Here is a 16,105-nt window from a genome sequence, read left to right on the forward strand (position 1 = left end):
CCTATTCGTGATGGCCTCCTTGCGCGCGACATCTCTGTGCCACACTCCGTCGTTGCCCCAGCCTTATGCATTGCCCCAGCCACGTTTGAACGGATGATCGATTCTCTGCTTCAAGGTTCCAAATGGTCAACTTGTCTTTGTTACCTCGACAACGTCCTTGTGTTTTCTGCTACATTTGAGACGCACTTTGAGGGCGTCGCAGCTATCCTTGACGTTTGCCGCAAGGCTGGGCTCCAATTAATCTAATCGAAGTGCCACTTCGGGCGGCGACAGATTACAGTGCTAGGTCATCTCGTCGATGCTGCCGGAGTACAACACAACCTGGAGAAGGTTCGAGCAGTATGGTATAGTATGGAATGATGAACTTTATTTAATGTCCTGAAGATCAACCGTTAGGTTGACGCAGGCGGCTCCCACGTCGGGACAGTAAGGTTCAACGTTACCGCCGTATCGTGGGCCTTCTGGACGGCCTGTACTTGATCGAAAAGAACTCCACTGTGTTAACGGCTTTTTCATTACCTCAGTTGGTCATAGACCTCCGGAGTTTTGTGGGGCTCTGTTCTTATTTCCAACGGTTGGTAAAAGATTTCACAGCAATCACTCAACCACTCACTGTACTTCTGAAGAAACACGTGCCTTTCACGTGGGGTTCCCCTCAGGTTGCCGCATTTTCTCGCCTTATCATGATTCTCACCAATCCATCGGTCTTGGCCCAATTTGACCCGTCCGCACCTTAGAGGTCCGTACCGATGCTAGTGGTTATGGAATCGGCGCCGTCTTATCGAAACGCCGACACGGATACAACCGTGTTATAGCCTACGCTAGCCGGCTCCTGACAACTGCAGACCGCAACTATTCGATTACGGAGCGCCAATGTCTGGCTCTCGCCTGGGCTGTTTCAAAGTTCCGCTCATATGTGCATGGCAAGCCGTTCTCAGTAATCAAAGACCATCATGCGCTCTGTTGGCTTTCGTCGCTTAAAGATCCTACTGGTCGGCTCGGTCGTTGGGCCCTCCGACTACAAGAATATCCCTACACAGTGACTTACCAATGGGGACGCTAACACAAGAACGCAAATTGCCTCTCTCGCTATCTAGTCGAAGACGCGACCTCTACTTTTGATACTGACACCGGCGCCTGTGTCCGCTCTGCTTTTTCTCTGCTCCATGTCGCCGACGAGCAGCGCCGTGACCCGTGCTTGTGTATCATCATTGACCACCTGGAATCGTCATTTGCCGACAGTTCCCTTCGATCATTGACACGTCAAGATGGCGTACTCTACCGCCACAATGTTCACCCCGGCGTCCCTGCATTACAACTCGCGACCCCTAAACACCTTCGCTCGGATGTTCTCCACGAACTTTACGACCTCCCCACTGCCGGTCACCTGGGTGTGTCACGTACCTACGACCGGATCCGCCGACGCTTTTTTTGGCCAGGGCTTGCTCGCTCTGTTCGAAGATACGTAGCTGCGTGTGAGAAATGCAAGCGACGCAAGACACCATCGATGCTTCCTGCTGGGTACCTTCAACCACTCGACATTCCCCCGGAACCATGCTTTCAGGTTGGTTTGGACTTACTTGGCACTTTTCCTCTTTCTACGTCGGGGAACAGGTGGATCGCTATGGCCATGGATTACGCCACGCACTGTGCCATCACCCGAGCGCTTCCTACAAGCTGCGCCACAGATGTCGCCGATTTTCTTCTACGCGACTTGATTTTATTACATAGAGCTCCGCGACAACTTCTCACTGACCGTGGTGGGACATTCCAATCAAAAGTTATCGCGTACATCCTGCAGTCCTTTGCCACGAGGCAAAAGCTGTCCACGTCATACCATCCGCAAACAAATGGCCTCACGGAGCGTCTTAATCGCACTCTCACAGACATGCTCGCGAAATATGTCTCTTCAGACCCCACTGAATGGGACGTGGCTCTACCGTTTGTCACATTTGCTTATAATTCCTCGCGCCACGACATCGCCCGTTATTCCCCATTTTTCCTTCTGTTCAGCCGAAAACCAGCACTGCCCCTCGGCACAACCTTCCCTGTTCACGCGGCACCGACCAGTGAATATGCAACTTGACGCCATCGCCCGCTGTGCCCACGCAAGTGTAATTGCCCGTGACCGCCTTCTTAAATCCCAAGAGAGTCAAAGGCGTTTGTACGACCGGCGACACCGAGACGTGCTATCCCCGCCTAGTTCTTTGGTGCTTCTATGGTCTCCTGTCAGAAAAACTGTTGTTTCGTTACACAGGCCCACACCGAGTGCTTCGTGCCGTGACTCCCGTCACCTACGAGATCGCCCCTGACGCCCCATCTGTTTCCCAGTCCAGTGATATCGTGCAGCTAACACGACTGAAGCAGCGTCACTCTCCCAGTGACGACTCTGGGACGTCGCTTCTGCCGCTGGGGGATTATACTACACACGCGTGATATTTTGTTATATAAACGAGGGGCATGGGCACTCGAGAAAAGGGGAGGAAAAACGAACTGGGTTGGCGCGGCAATCTAACCGGTCAGCGCTGCATCCGCTGTTGTAAATATAACCTGTAAATAGTTGCTCGTCTTACTGACTCGTCCTTCGCGTAACAATACCTACTGGGAACTCCTTGATGTAATAAACACGAACGGCAAAAATCTGCGTATAGGACACTTGCAATGCTCCTGTTTTCCAAAAAAGAAAAGAAGCGCATCATGTCTACATATGAAGGTTCGTGCGGTTTCCCGATCGGCAACTACTGATATAATACAGAAACACAAAGAGTAAGTTTTTAGCCTATAGTACGTTTGTATAGCGGTGACACACAGAAACAGCACTGGAGGGCGTAATGGAAAGCTGGGCGAGTTACTGAAGTTGCAGAATGAGACTTGGCAGAGAAGAACAAGACACAGACCAGGTGACCATGAGGGTACGAGATTGATTACGAGAAAGCGTTTGATTCAGTCGAAACTTCGGCAGTCATGGAAGCATTATGGAATCAGGGTGTAGACGAGCCGTACGGAAAAATACTGAAACATATCTGTAACTACTTCACAGCCACTGTAGTCCTCCATAAAGAAAGCAAGAAAATCCCAATAGAGAAAGGAGTCAGGCAGGGAGATACGATCTCTCCAATGCTATTCACAGTGCGTTTACAGGAGGAATTGAGAGGCCTGGATTGGGAAGAATTGGGGATAAGAGTTAGGGGAGAATACCTTAGTTACTTGCGATTCGGTGATAACATTGCCTTGCTTAGTAACTCAGGGAACCAGCTGCAATGCATGCTCACTTGCTCACTGACCTGGAGAGGCTAAGCAGAAGTGTGGGTCTAAAAATTAATCTTCAGAAAACTAAAGTAATGTTTAACAGTCTCGGAAGAAAACAGCAGCTTACGATACGTAGCGACGCACTGGAAGTGGTAAGGGAACACATCTACTTAGGACAGGTAGTGACTGCGGATCCGGATCATAAGACTGAAATAATCAGAAGAATAAGAATGGGCTGGGGTGCGTTTTGCAGGCATTCTCAGATCATGAAAAGCAGGTTTCCATTATCGAGAACAAGCGACAAGGCCCTTGACGACAACCTTTACGAGAACAACCGACAAGGCCCATGGGCAATTTGAGGTCTGTATGACGCAGCGGTGAAGCATGTCGTCAACTTGTTCTGCTATGATGCGATGCTCAGAGGCTGACACGATATGGACGTTGACGTAAAGGTGCTTGGATACTAGTGTCGACGCGGTGAGCTATGGTTTTAGTATGGCCCAAAGAAAGTTGTAAGTAATAGAAGCTGGCGCGAAAGCGTTCAAGTAAGGAGAGGAGCTGTGTATGTTGCTGCTGCGTAAGATGGGCGTCGACGCATCGAGAAAGGGCGCCGTAAAGGATGGTGGACCGGGTAGAAAAGAAGCATCAATGAAGCCAATCCGAAGAGAAGACGGTGGGTCACGAAAGACGTATGAAGAAAAGGGATTTAGTTGGTCAACACTGCTAAGCCACTCGACCCGCAGTAAAGTGGAGGGGCAGGGAAATAGATTGGGAGCTTAGATGACAGTGGAAGTATCGTGAATTGTCAGTTCAGCGGAAGCAAACAGGGAGCACTTGGGAGAAGGAGAAGGAGTAGGAAGCACGGTAGAGCCAGTAGGGACGTCACAAGAAAGAGATACCAGAGCGGATGAGAAGGGGGGTATCGTAGTATCAGCAGCAACAAACAGTTTTGCAGACAGAGACGGCGAGTCGACGAAAGCGAGGTCACACAACGGCGAACACTCGACCTCAGCGCAAGCACAGTGGAGGACGGCATGGTTAGCAGAAAGGAAGTCCCAGCCGTATTACATCGTGGGGGCATTGCGACACACACAGCATGCGCGAAGCGAGGAGCCGCCGACGCATTTATACTCTGCCCCCAACGCAGATTGCTCTCAAGATGCTGCCGTGCGAGCACGGCCAGCCGTCACATGCGCAGTCGAAGCCCGAGTAGAACGCAGTGACCTCTCTTTCCCCCACCCCCGGTGCCTGGCAACGTGGGGCGCCTCGCGCGCGAGGGAAGCCGGCGCGCATCCTTTTCGCATTCCTCCCTTTCGCGCGCGCGACTTCGAGCCGCGATCGTCGGTTCCCCTCGCACAGTTTCGCCCACACATACAGCGTAGGGGCGCGGTGTTATTATCCCTTGTACGGTACACCACGCCGACGCCGACGGCAGAAATGCGCCTGGAGTGTCCATATGATTACTCTCGCATTAAAACAGATGTAATGACATAAAATGAACATGAATGACTGGCATGCATTACATGCAAATCATACATTACACATGATATCAATAACATGACATTAACAATGACATGCATACATGAGAAGAATGCATGCGTGGTGTGGCATGAGTGACCAGCACATACCTAGTGGCCCAAGCTCGTGTGCGGTATGACGTCAGTAATATTTTATAATAATTACACAGCCTTTATGCATCAGGTTTAAAAATACAATGTGTGACAAGATGTACCAACCACCCTAAATGAACACGCTGCTAGATATGCCTCTGCCACCACATTAATTTTGGTTCCTGCGCGTGCTAGCAGTGGCTTTACCGCATAGATCCGGAACTAAATAGCAAACCCAAGGTCGACTTTAATAGGTCGGGAAGCTTCGGGCGTAAAGCGGTTCAGTACAATTTGTCACTGACATCTGGAAGGGTGGTTATGGTAGCAGCGATTGAAGTGCGACTAAGTCTTGAGGGAACAAGCATTGGGAAAGAAAAAAGTGTTTTTTTTTTTAAATGAGACAGTTAGATTCATTTAACGAAAATAAAATTCCTGGTCAATTTTATATATTCGTGGCGACGTAAGAAAATACAAGTTTATTTAATTTTTTTATTTTTAATAAATACATTTCTTTTCAGCGCCCGCCGTTACAGGGGGCGTTGACGCCGCTATCACTCGCAATGCAATACACCTCTTGACATGTGCAGAAAGGCGCGCTCGTAAAGTTATCCTGTTGAAGTACGCCCCCTTCACATGTTGTGCTTTTTTGCTTGTCGAAGTTTGTATGAACTTGGTGACGTGGGGGTTCATCGCTTCTTGACCTGTTCATTCAGAAGTACTCAGTGACGAGCGCCAGATAATGGTGTCGTTGTTTTCGTGTGACTGCCCCGCCGACGGGCTTGGGATCCGACGATAGGATCAGCACTCTACACCTGAATCTTTCGTCGGCGTCAAAAAGAAAAGTATGTTCTGTGCAGGGGCGCAATTTCGACAACCATACGGCTGGCCTTTTCCTGCATCGCTTTCCGCGCTGAAAGCTCGAAACGCCCATCAAGTCGAATGCCGGGGCATTTAAATATATAGCTCTAAAGGCAGGCCAACAAATACGAATTTCGCGCCTTCGAAAATAAAATGACGTTTCTCTTTTTAACAGATATGGCGTCGCATTATTTTTTCTTCCGCCGGAAGTATTCCCTGCACATACAGATGGCGTTAAGCCCCATGAAACGCCGACGAACCACCATGTTTTGAACGTATGGGCTCCAATGGAAGTTTCGCTACCAGGTGTACCTGGGCCACCCTTTGGGCAACTCTGCTCCCATTGGGAACATGTACAGCAACACTACGCATCGCGGCTGGAACAACACATCGCCTGTTTCCTCACTATAGTCTATGTTCTCGCGTATTTCCTGTTGACTGCGCATGCGTAGCAAGCATGCAGAGTCTTACAGGGTCTCCTGTTATACGGCCGGCAAAAATCCGGCACTTCGATTGGCGAGCACCGAGCCTCCGTGGCTCGCCTTGCGATGGTTCCTCAGGGGATTCCTGTCATAGCAGTGCATCGGTGGATGACCTCAATTTCAGTTTGAATTTCGATTCTCTTTATGCGTCAGAAAATTTACTGTCTGGACTCATTGGCTAAAAGCTGCAAGAAAGCCGCTGGATGTGGTCCAGGAGACCATACATAAATGGCGACATCTCATAGGGGAATAAATAACAGTGCTTTAAAAACATCGTAAAGCAAAAGTTATTGACAAAGATAGTATCATTATACATTGGTTCAGAAGATGTGCTTTTACAACAAAAAATGAACAATGCAGTTTTTTAAGAAACATTATTTCAAGAAACTGACAAAGCACAATTATACAATTATACGTAACAGTCTAATTTTACTAATAAAAACAAATCGTACAGCATTAATTCAAGAACTGACTGCAATAGAATAAAAAACGCCAGTATTATCGATAGGAAGTAACATGAATATTATTCTTATACATATGGGATTAGAAGCCAGAGGAACAAATTTTGTAGAACAGAGTCCATTGGGAATGAAGACGGCCTTCTGATAGATTATTGAATGAATGAATAGAGCAGTAAATCAGAAATATTTCACCTAATATATCTACCGTGAGTTTGTGTAAGTGCTATGCATGATTGTCGCGCTATAGCACGCAGAAAATGAAGGCAGGGAGCAGAACGCATACAAATCATGCGTTTTAATTGGTATTTGAATATGTGGAGGTCGGACATAAATAACCAATGTTGCAATCTGACGGACAGATTTGTTCTGCAAAAGTAGTATTGTATTTATATTACGCTTAGTTGCAGTTGCCTAGATGTAGTTGCTTAGTTGCCGCCAAAAATTCTAGATCCTTGCTTCACAACGAGCCGAGATTGCAGGACCGCGTGCTGTTGGACATCAGTGACATGGTGTTGGACATCGGTGTGCCTTATTACGGTTGTGCTCGTCAAACACGTACTTCTCGTACAATGGCGCATTCTACAGGTATGTTTTCGGTACTGCAATGGGAGCATTCATTTCTGTCATGATCGAAAACGTGACGTTGGAAGCATTGGAAGCCGAGCCTTGGAGTCATTTCAGCCCTGACCTAAAGTTTTCTTGAGATAGTTATGCATTGCTTCTGTGCCATAGAAAATGAGGACGTGCAACGTTTCCTTGACTGCCTAAATAGCATCGAGCCTTCCACCAAGTTTACTGTTGGAGAAGAAAAAGACGGTTGCCTCCCTTTCTTGTATACTATGGTACCGAAATCAATCCCGTTCGGGCAGGTACCTCGGCTTCGAGTCAGTTCATTCAACAGCCAAGAAATGCTCAGTGGTTCGCTTACTAGTTCAACTGGCCTTTCGCACCTGTTTCGATGCAAGCAGCCTGTAATAGGAGGGTCAGATCATTGTAGAGGGCCTAACCAGGAATGCGCATTCCAAGCCCCTTATTCGGAAGAAAATCAAGTTCCTGATGTGTAATCAGCAAACAGGCGAGCCGTTTTTGCTTCAGCATCGACACAGTAGCGTGCTGCTGTACCGTATATTCGAGGTGTGAGCGAAGTTGAAGTTCGGGTTTTAGGAAACGTTGTGCATGTGCCAGAAAGTAAGCTTAAAGGGGACTTGATGAATCAGAAATATCCTCTTCTTGCGGCACGTTTTTCTGACATGGTATACAAGCACCCGTTCGGCGACTGCGAATCGGTCTGTACTGGTGAAAGCAGAAATTTCTGCAGACGTCAGCAGTGCCACAATAATGATGTCGCCAAAGGCCATAGATTGACAAATGCCCTGGGATAGCATGCCGAGGATACGGGTCACGCGATAACCGGGGACAACACCCGTATCGTTGACATAGACAACTTGACAACGAGGCGTAATCTCGAATCACTAATAATTAAAACGACAAGTAACACAATCAATAGATCATCTGACACTCTGAACCGCGTGTACTCCTGAACTTTGCGTCATGCGCTGTACGCTGCTTAGGAACCTTCTAATTACCCGACATTTCATTCTGAACACGGGATCCGTGCGGATCCCGAAAGGTCATTTAATTTTATTTTGACCTTGTTCCGTGATTCATTTTTAACAAGTGAATGAATGCGCTCCTCGCAGGCGGCGGGTGCTGCAGATCCATCTGTCTGGTGGAATCGACCACATTGGTGGCATTCGGTGGCCACTGGCATTGTGCCTGTTCGCAGTGTTCGTGCTCGTCTACTTCTCCCTCTGGAAGGGCGTCCGCAGCACTGGAAAGGTACTTTCGCAGCTGTGTGCCACCAGGTGGTGAGCACGCACTTTTACCGGTGGGCCGCTCCGGTCTGTGTTTCTTATATTACAGCGTTAATAATTGATTCGGACACAAAATATTGCACGGGATGCCATGTGAACGCGTCATGTAAGCGCGTAACTGCTAATGACAGCTACGTTGGTGGCCGTAACAATACTCTAATGAATGGCTTCCATTCCGGTCCATCGTGCTTGACGCAATTAAATGGGTTCATTCTATCACCTTAAGTTTCGAGAGGGGTATGCAGCTGAGCCTGGTTCTCTCCTTGAATGGATTATTTTTTGTTTGACCTCGCGCTCGAGTGACGTGCCCATCTGCATGGTGTATAGAAGATGTCTGCTGAAGGCGTTACAAAGGCTTCCGTACCATGATTTCGGATATCCACGACCAAACTTACAGTGAATCAACGAAGCTCCTTCAGACTCTGAGTGGACGACTGCCTTGTTTTTAATGCAACCCCGTACAGTAATGACATTTCAACTTTGCAGCTAGTTATTGATAAAATTTCTAGCTGGTGTAACATGTGGGCAATGCATTTAAAAATACCACTACATACAGGTCTCAACTAAGGAAATAGTGATAAGCCATACTTCCTAAGGAGCCCATTGTTAACCTTGGATGGAATAAAATGCCAGGCTATTACTTTCACGTTTAATCTTCATTGGACTGTCCACTTACAGGCGATTATAGAAAATGCTTGTGACCAAGTATACTTACCGAAAAGCTCCAAAACTGCCCGTCAATTCTTGAAAAAATGGCATTTTTTACCAACATTGGACCACTTCTAATGCGTTCGTGTGTTGCTCGCGATCCCTCCACAGCATAATTTATATGTTTTCATTGAACTGAATTTTATTTCTCGTTTATTCAAATGAGGGTGAACGGTAACTAAAAACATAAAGCCTGACAAAGGTCTCAAACCCCGTAAGCGTCAAGTTTGAGAGCAGGTTACACACATATGCACTTTTTTGCAAGTTACAACCAACTTTATTACTATGAAAAGGTCATAAGCACAATGTCTATTGCCACTGTAATCAAATACCTTCATATTTATAAAGCGATGTACAGCACGGCAAAGTGCAAATAAATGTCTCAGATTCTAATATAAAATTACAGAAATGAATTTTTTGTAAACATAGACGTTATCGAATCTATAGACCGTTATAATTAAGGAGGAGCATGTACACAAGAAAACCTCACATACTAATTGTGTGCTAAAATGATACAAAATAAAATGAAAGAGAACGGAATTTGAGAAAGCATACAAGGATGTGCTGAAATATAAATGTATGGATAAAAATCGATGCATAAATAAAACTATTGAATGAAATGATATCACGTGGAAACTGAAAAAATATGTGTAATTCATGGAAGAAACATTGTTCATTTAATAAACTGATCTATTCAATTTTAATATCTATATTTTCCCTATTCACCCATTACGTTATTTCTTTCATAATTGTCCGTAAATAAGTATTTAAGTATACAGATGCACTGGATATGTTTATTATTTTTTGGGACTTATGGAGAAATGTATGTTTCGCTCTTTTTAGAGTGTTTAGGGTGTGTTGCGTGCTCCTTCGCAAGAAGCATCTGAAAAGGTTGCATCCATTGCATTATGCGTTTGGCTTTCTCTTTCAGATTTCTAGAAGTTGCATGCAGTACATTCAGCATGTCGTACTTTTGGAATGATGGCGCTGTTTTTGGTTGTGGAAAACAGCCATAGAAATTTGCACACAGGCGCACAACAATGTTTTGTGAGGTTAATAATTTCGTGTAATTTGTTCTGGTGGTTCTACTCCCTCCCATTATTCCCTAGCAAAGCTTTTGAATTATTAAGCGTATTATACAGTTGTTTCAGCCATTGAAGGATCAGGTGTGCAATTAATTCTGTAGATTACACAGATATTCTCTTTTTTTCAATTCGCTGCATATAAAATATACATGCGTATAACACGACAATTCTTCACTAAAATGTATTTCCAAAAATAAAGATGTCTGTTGTTAGAGCTGTTTGATAAAGAGGTAGTTAAATTCTGCTTCTATTCCGGCCTCAATCCTTTTGTTCGGTGACTTTACTATATGAAATTTTATTTCAGTTGAGCTAGAGTTTGTGATCAACCAGTCATATAACAAAGATGTATGATCATTAATTTACACACTGCTGCAATTATGTTGTGTTATCGGCTGTGCAGAGCACATTGGTATCGTCTGCACACATCGCCATATTTTAGGAACCTGTAAGTCTGTCATATCATTCACGTGTCGCGAACTTTGTCACGTATCCCTGATTTCGAGGGCGTGTGGATGTTAGGAGAGATAGAGTCGGGAGACGCTGGGCAACGCAGCAAACAAATTTTAATTAACCCAGACTCAATATGAAAAAAAGAACTGATAACTCAATTGACTAAAAATAAAGCTCCACTAAGAAATAGTAACACTTGCGTAGCCTAAGTATGTCCTTATCCTCGTCTATGTTCCTGCTTAGCAGTTCCTAAGCGAAAGTCAGCCAACCCTAGCCTATGGTTGCGGCGCCGCTAGAAAGGAGCCCTTACCAAAAAATTGTTGAAAGGTTATCAAAATATCATTGTTCAACGTTAACAAATGACCTTGAAAGATTATTGGGGAATCATTGACAAGTGCTGATAATTGGCCCGCGACATTTTGTCGAAACATCATTGTGGCCTCTCAATTTGAAAGATCATTGGCATATCGTTGAAACTGTGGTGTATTTCACTGTTTGAAAGCCCATTGAAGCATTGTTAAGATGTGTTGTTTGTCAATGTTGAAAGCCCATTGAAGCATTGTTGAAGATGTGTTGAGTCTCAAAATGGAAAGCGAATTCAGGTATTGTTGAAATGTGTTCGTCAATATAGAAAGCCCATGGAAGAATTGTTGCAGATCTGTTGAACATCAACACAAATTATGTCGAAAGCCCTTTATGCCCCACTCGGTATTTAGCAGTTTAAACCTGCACTTTCCTTAAAATACTGCTGAGCTATGTTGCATATAATTACCTTTTCTGTCACGGTGGTATGTTTGCTGTGAGAGGATAGGATAAAATTTAAATACAGGCGTTTTGTATCGCAGGCCTCTGTCACCCTGGGCTCAAAAGCATGCTCCTAAATTGCCTGTAATAAACCATATTGTAAAACTGCTAGCAGTACTGTTATGCCACTTTTTTCAATTGTCAGAGTGAATGGTCCTCCAAAAAATCAAGAGTGCTGAACTGATGCAGACAAAAACCATTTTTCTAGGTGAACTGTTTATTTGTAACCAAACATCTGTGTATATGTACAACCATTTGTAGTTTGAGAACATCAGAAACTTCTTAAAAAATATTGCACAGTACAAACTTCCCGCAGCTTGACACAATAACAAAATTGAATACTGAAGATGCAGTCTGTGTGGCCCTCAAGTAAAACACATTTCCCAAAAGAAATAAATTTAAAAAAATAAATACCTAAATAAATAAATGTACAAGCAGACTGACATGACTGTAAATAAGAACACTCAAAAAAGGTACTTGCTGCCTTTATTAGGTAGCCAGTGGCACTATAACCATGGCACGATTTGCTTGAGCCCACAGCACTCAACTGAGACCTAATATGCAGGGTGGTTATCTTTAAGTTGCATGGAATTTATTAAAGACTGACTGTTGCAGCTAACATAATTCTAGATACAGAGTGCCAAACATTATTGGCTTGAGAAATGAAGACACCATAGTCAGCTGATTAACAAAAACTCAGTTCCTAATAAAATTTTTACGAATTGTAGCCGGTAATGTTACAAGCTGTATGCATTTAGATTGAATTTCCAGAATGACACCAGTAACAAGACACATACCATCAAACTGGCTGTAGAAATGCACTGCTGTAGCAGTTACTTCGTTTTAACAAAACGCACTGTTATGCCTTGAAGCACAAAAGTAACCGGAATGCCCATGTATTTCTCTCACATTTATGGAAAAATCTCGAAACTGGTGTCATCCTGGAAATTAATTTCACTTGAATATCTTTCAAACTCACTGGCTGCAATTTGGAAACTGAAATATGTGCCGTGATGTTATAAGTGAATTAATAAATTTATGAGAATCAGTTTAATGTTTCCATTTCTTGTTCTAGTAATGTCCGCCTCTGAATAATCTAGCTCAAGAACAAGAATTATGCTACCTGGCAGACAACTTAAAAAAGATCTGTAAAACTGAAAAAGGATCACTGTACAATCCTTATTTGTTGGTTGAATTGTGTGTGCCAATTTCAGTAAATATTATATACTTCTGAAACATGGCAATCACAATAAGTGATGCTTATGGGAGCCGTTTATTATGCTGCATTGCTGTTGCATGATCCAGTTGTGTTTTCTGCCATGATAACGTTCCTGCGCAGGTCATTCCATATCAAGCGACTTATTCATATTAATTGCTTCAGATTTTTATATGAAAAAAAAGACAGCTATTAGTGATGTGCTGGAATACAGCAAAGTTACTCCTTGTGTGAGTTCCATTTCAATTTTATTCACTGCCACAAAAAATAACGAAAGAATTCAGAAGATATGGTTTTATGCAAACATGAAAGGCACATCATTGCCATTACTGGAGATCTTTTGTTGCATTTTAAGTTTAAGCCGACTTATACCTATTAATTTTACGCGTGTATTTTAGATAGCAATAAACCATTTTTACAAAGTTATGTAAAATGCAGTTTTTACTGAACTCTGACAATGGCACAGATGCACTTGCAGGTGTGGGATTCCATGCCGAATCGACCAGCGTTTTTTTGACACCATACATATAGCTGAAACATTGCCGTATGTTTACTTGAGTTCTAAACTCGTTAACCACTTTTATATATTTTTGCCAGATATTTTGTAGCATTTCAGTGACAGTTTTGTTTTCCTGCGCAGCTGAGCTAGAGGACATCAACATTCTTTTTCAAATGCACATTGTATTGATTGCGGCCTTCAAATGGTGCATGAAAATACGGTGAAGTGATGCAACTGCCAAAATAGCCAACATTTAAAATATTTGAATACTTCAATTGCTTTTGGCACCGGCAAAAATGAGTCAAATTGCGATCCGTTAGTTTTTTTTCGTAAGGAAAAATTCACAGGACACAAATTAAATACAGAATGGTAGCCCAGGTGACATAGTATAGCAGAAGAATATATGAAGCTCTGAAGGTTCAGCTGATCGCCTGTCAAAAAAACAAATTCTAATCTTTTGCAAGAAGCTTCATGTTCAAGGAAAAAACAGCTTTCGTAGTTGGCCAAAAAATATGCGATAGATTATTGGATAGCTCTACTTGTCTGCTATGCATGTGTGAAGTTAAAGAAGGCATTATTTTTACATGCGAGAAATTCTTTTTTGAAATTTTGTCGGCACCGACTTTTCTCGGATGTGCGCACAGCTTGCCGGCCGGGAATGCAGACGACAAAGCTGGCTTCGTCTGCAACACAGATGACAGAGAAGCGGTGTTAGGGTTTGCATTTTATTGCGAAGGGACGCATGCTCTAACGCAACGAGGCTTGTGTTTGGTGTGGACCAGGTAAACCATACAGCCATTGCACATAAAATATCAATACGAGGTCTGTTAGAAAAGTATCCGACCTTTGGCTGAAGAAAAAAAAATTGGCATAACTGGAGCGTTGGAAACCTAATCACCCTCAAAGTAGTCTCCTTGGGAATCCAGCCACTTCTCCCAGCGGTGCTGCCATTGTTAGAAGCATTCCGAGAAAGCCTCTTTCCGAATGGAGTTTAGCTCAGCTGTCGTTGCAGCCATAATGTCTTCTCTTCTCTGAAATCGCGCTTCTTTCAATGGCCTCTTGATTTTGGGAAACAGCCAGAAGTCGCAGGCGGCCATATCAGGAGAGTAAGGAGCCTGTCGAACTGCAGGAGTCTGGTTTTTCGCCCAAAAAGTCTGAATCAAGTGCGAGAAAAGCATTGTCGTGATGGATGCGCCAATTTCCTGTTGACGTCTTCGGTATCTTGCGCCATACAGCATCACATAGGCCATGGAGGACATCCCTGTAGTAGTCTTTAGTGATTGTTTGACCCGGTGGTGCGTACCCGTGGTGTACCACACTGCGGGAGTTAAAGAAAGCAGTCAGCAACACTTTGACATTGCTGCGCACTTAGCGGTCTTGGTTCATGACGTGGAATGGTTCCACTGTAACGACTGGGATTTGGTTTCCGGGTTGTAAACATACACCCAAGACTTGTCACCAGTGAATATGGTGTCCATGAAGTTGGGGTCACTGTTCGTGGAATCCAGCATGTCTGTGAGACTTCAACACGAAGTTGCTTTTGCTCCACCATGAGCAGCTTGGGAATGAATTCCGGCGCAACTTTCTTCATGGCCAAATCTTCGGTGATAATGGAGTGTGGATAAAATGTGCTGATGCCCACCTCTTGCGCAATTTCTTGGATAGTCACACGACGGTCCCGCATCACCACGGGGTTCACTTCGGCAATGACCTGGTCATTTCGGCATGTTGATGGCCGACTGGAGCGTGGCTCGCTCTCCGCCGATGCGTGGCCGTCTTTAAACTGGTTGTACCACTCCTTAATCTGCGTGCGGCTAATAGCATAGTCACCGAAAGCAGTCTGAATCTTCCGAATGGTTTCCACTTGGCTGTAGCCCAGTTTCTGGCAAAATTTGATGCAGTAGCACTGCTCCAGTCGTTCCGCCATTTTCCTTGCAATAAAAAACCGACGAGAGCACTCATTCAAACGCTGCGTCCCAGCAATTCATGCTATTGGCAGGCGGGAAAAAATTCGTGCATGCGCACAAAGGTTCAAGGATGGCTGATGAAAAGGCGCTTGTTTCATATTCATCAGGTGTTCACAAAAAAAGGTCAAATACTGTTCTAACGGACCTCGTACGTATTAAATACGTGAGAAAATCCTGCAGTGCTAAAAAATACGTTTCATGCAGTTTACAAAAAGAAATATCAGCTATGATGTAGACAGTATATCCAGAAAGAGCGCTCATATTGTTCATACAAAGCATTTTAAAGGGCATGTCGCATTGCAATGCAACATAGAGGGAGCAGGACACTGTGCCCTGATCCCTGAAGCCCAATGATGATGCAAGTAGAAAACACCTTCATAATTAAGACTGAAAACCTACATGAGTATGAACAAATTCTTGTGGTGTTGTTTGCTACCACTGTTTCAGAGCCGGAACATGCTCATCTATAAAAGTCATATGTGCCATGTTCAGTCTGATGTGGCCAGACACCATTGGCGGCCACTTTTTGCGTTCATGTTAAAAAATACGAGTTGAGACTGCAGCTGCAGCGCTTGACGTCACCTGCCTTCGTAACGATAAAAAAGGCAGTCAGTTTGTTGAGTAGTTCTTGTGGCTAATTATATTAACAATCTATCCTTGCTAGATGACATGGCTTCATATATTTATGCTCTATTTATTCTGTATGTGTGATCCACAAATGAACATTATAAAAAATAATTTATCGCACTTAAAGAATAATACCTTTTTGTTACTTGTCACATGCATAGCAGACATGTAGGGCTGTGTAATGATGGGTGACATATACTTTTGTGCCAACCACC

The 16,105-nt window shown here is 44.1% G+C and overlaps 1 protein-coding gene across 1 annotated transcript in view; it reads left to right on the forward strand.

Annotated features, from left to right (window-relative positions):
- SerT (Serotonin transporter) overlaps positions 1-16,105 on the forward strand; it is an 860,179-nt gene that overhangs the window by 277,050 nt on the left and 567,024 nt on the right. The window contains exon 4 of the mRNA XM_050183099.3: positions 8,361-8,499. Coding sequence (XP_050039056.2) covers positions 8,361-8,499 — 139 coding nt within the window. The remainder of the gene's footprint in view (positions 1-8,360; positions 8,500-16,105) is intronic.

Source organism: Dermacentor andersoni, chromosome 3 (genome assembly GCF_023375885.2).
Source record: "Dermacentor andersoni chromosome 3, qqDerAnde1_hic_scaffold, whole genome shotgun sequence".
NCBI lineage: Eukaryota > Metazoa > Arthropoda > Arachnida > Ixodida > Ixodidae > Dermacentor > Dermacentor andersoni.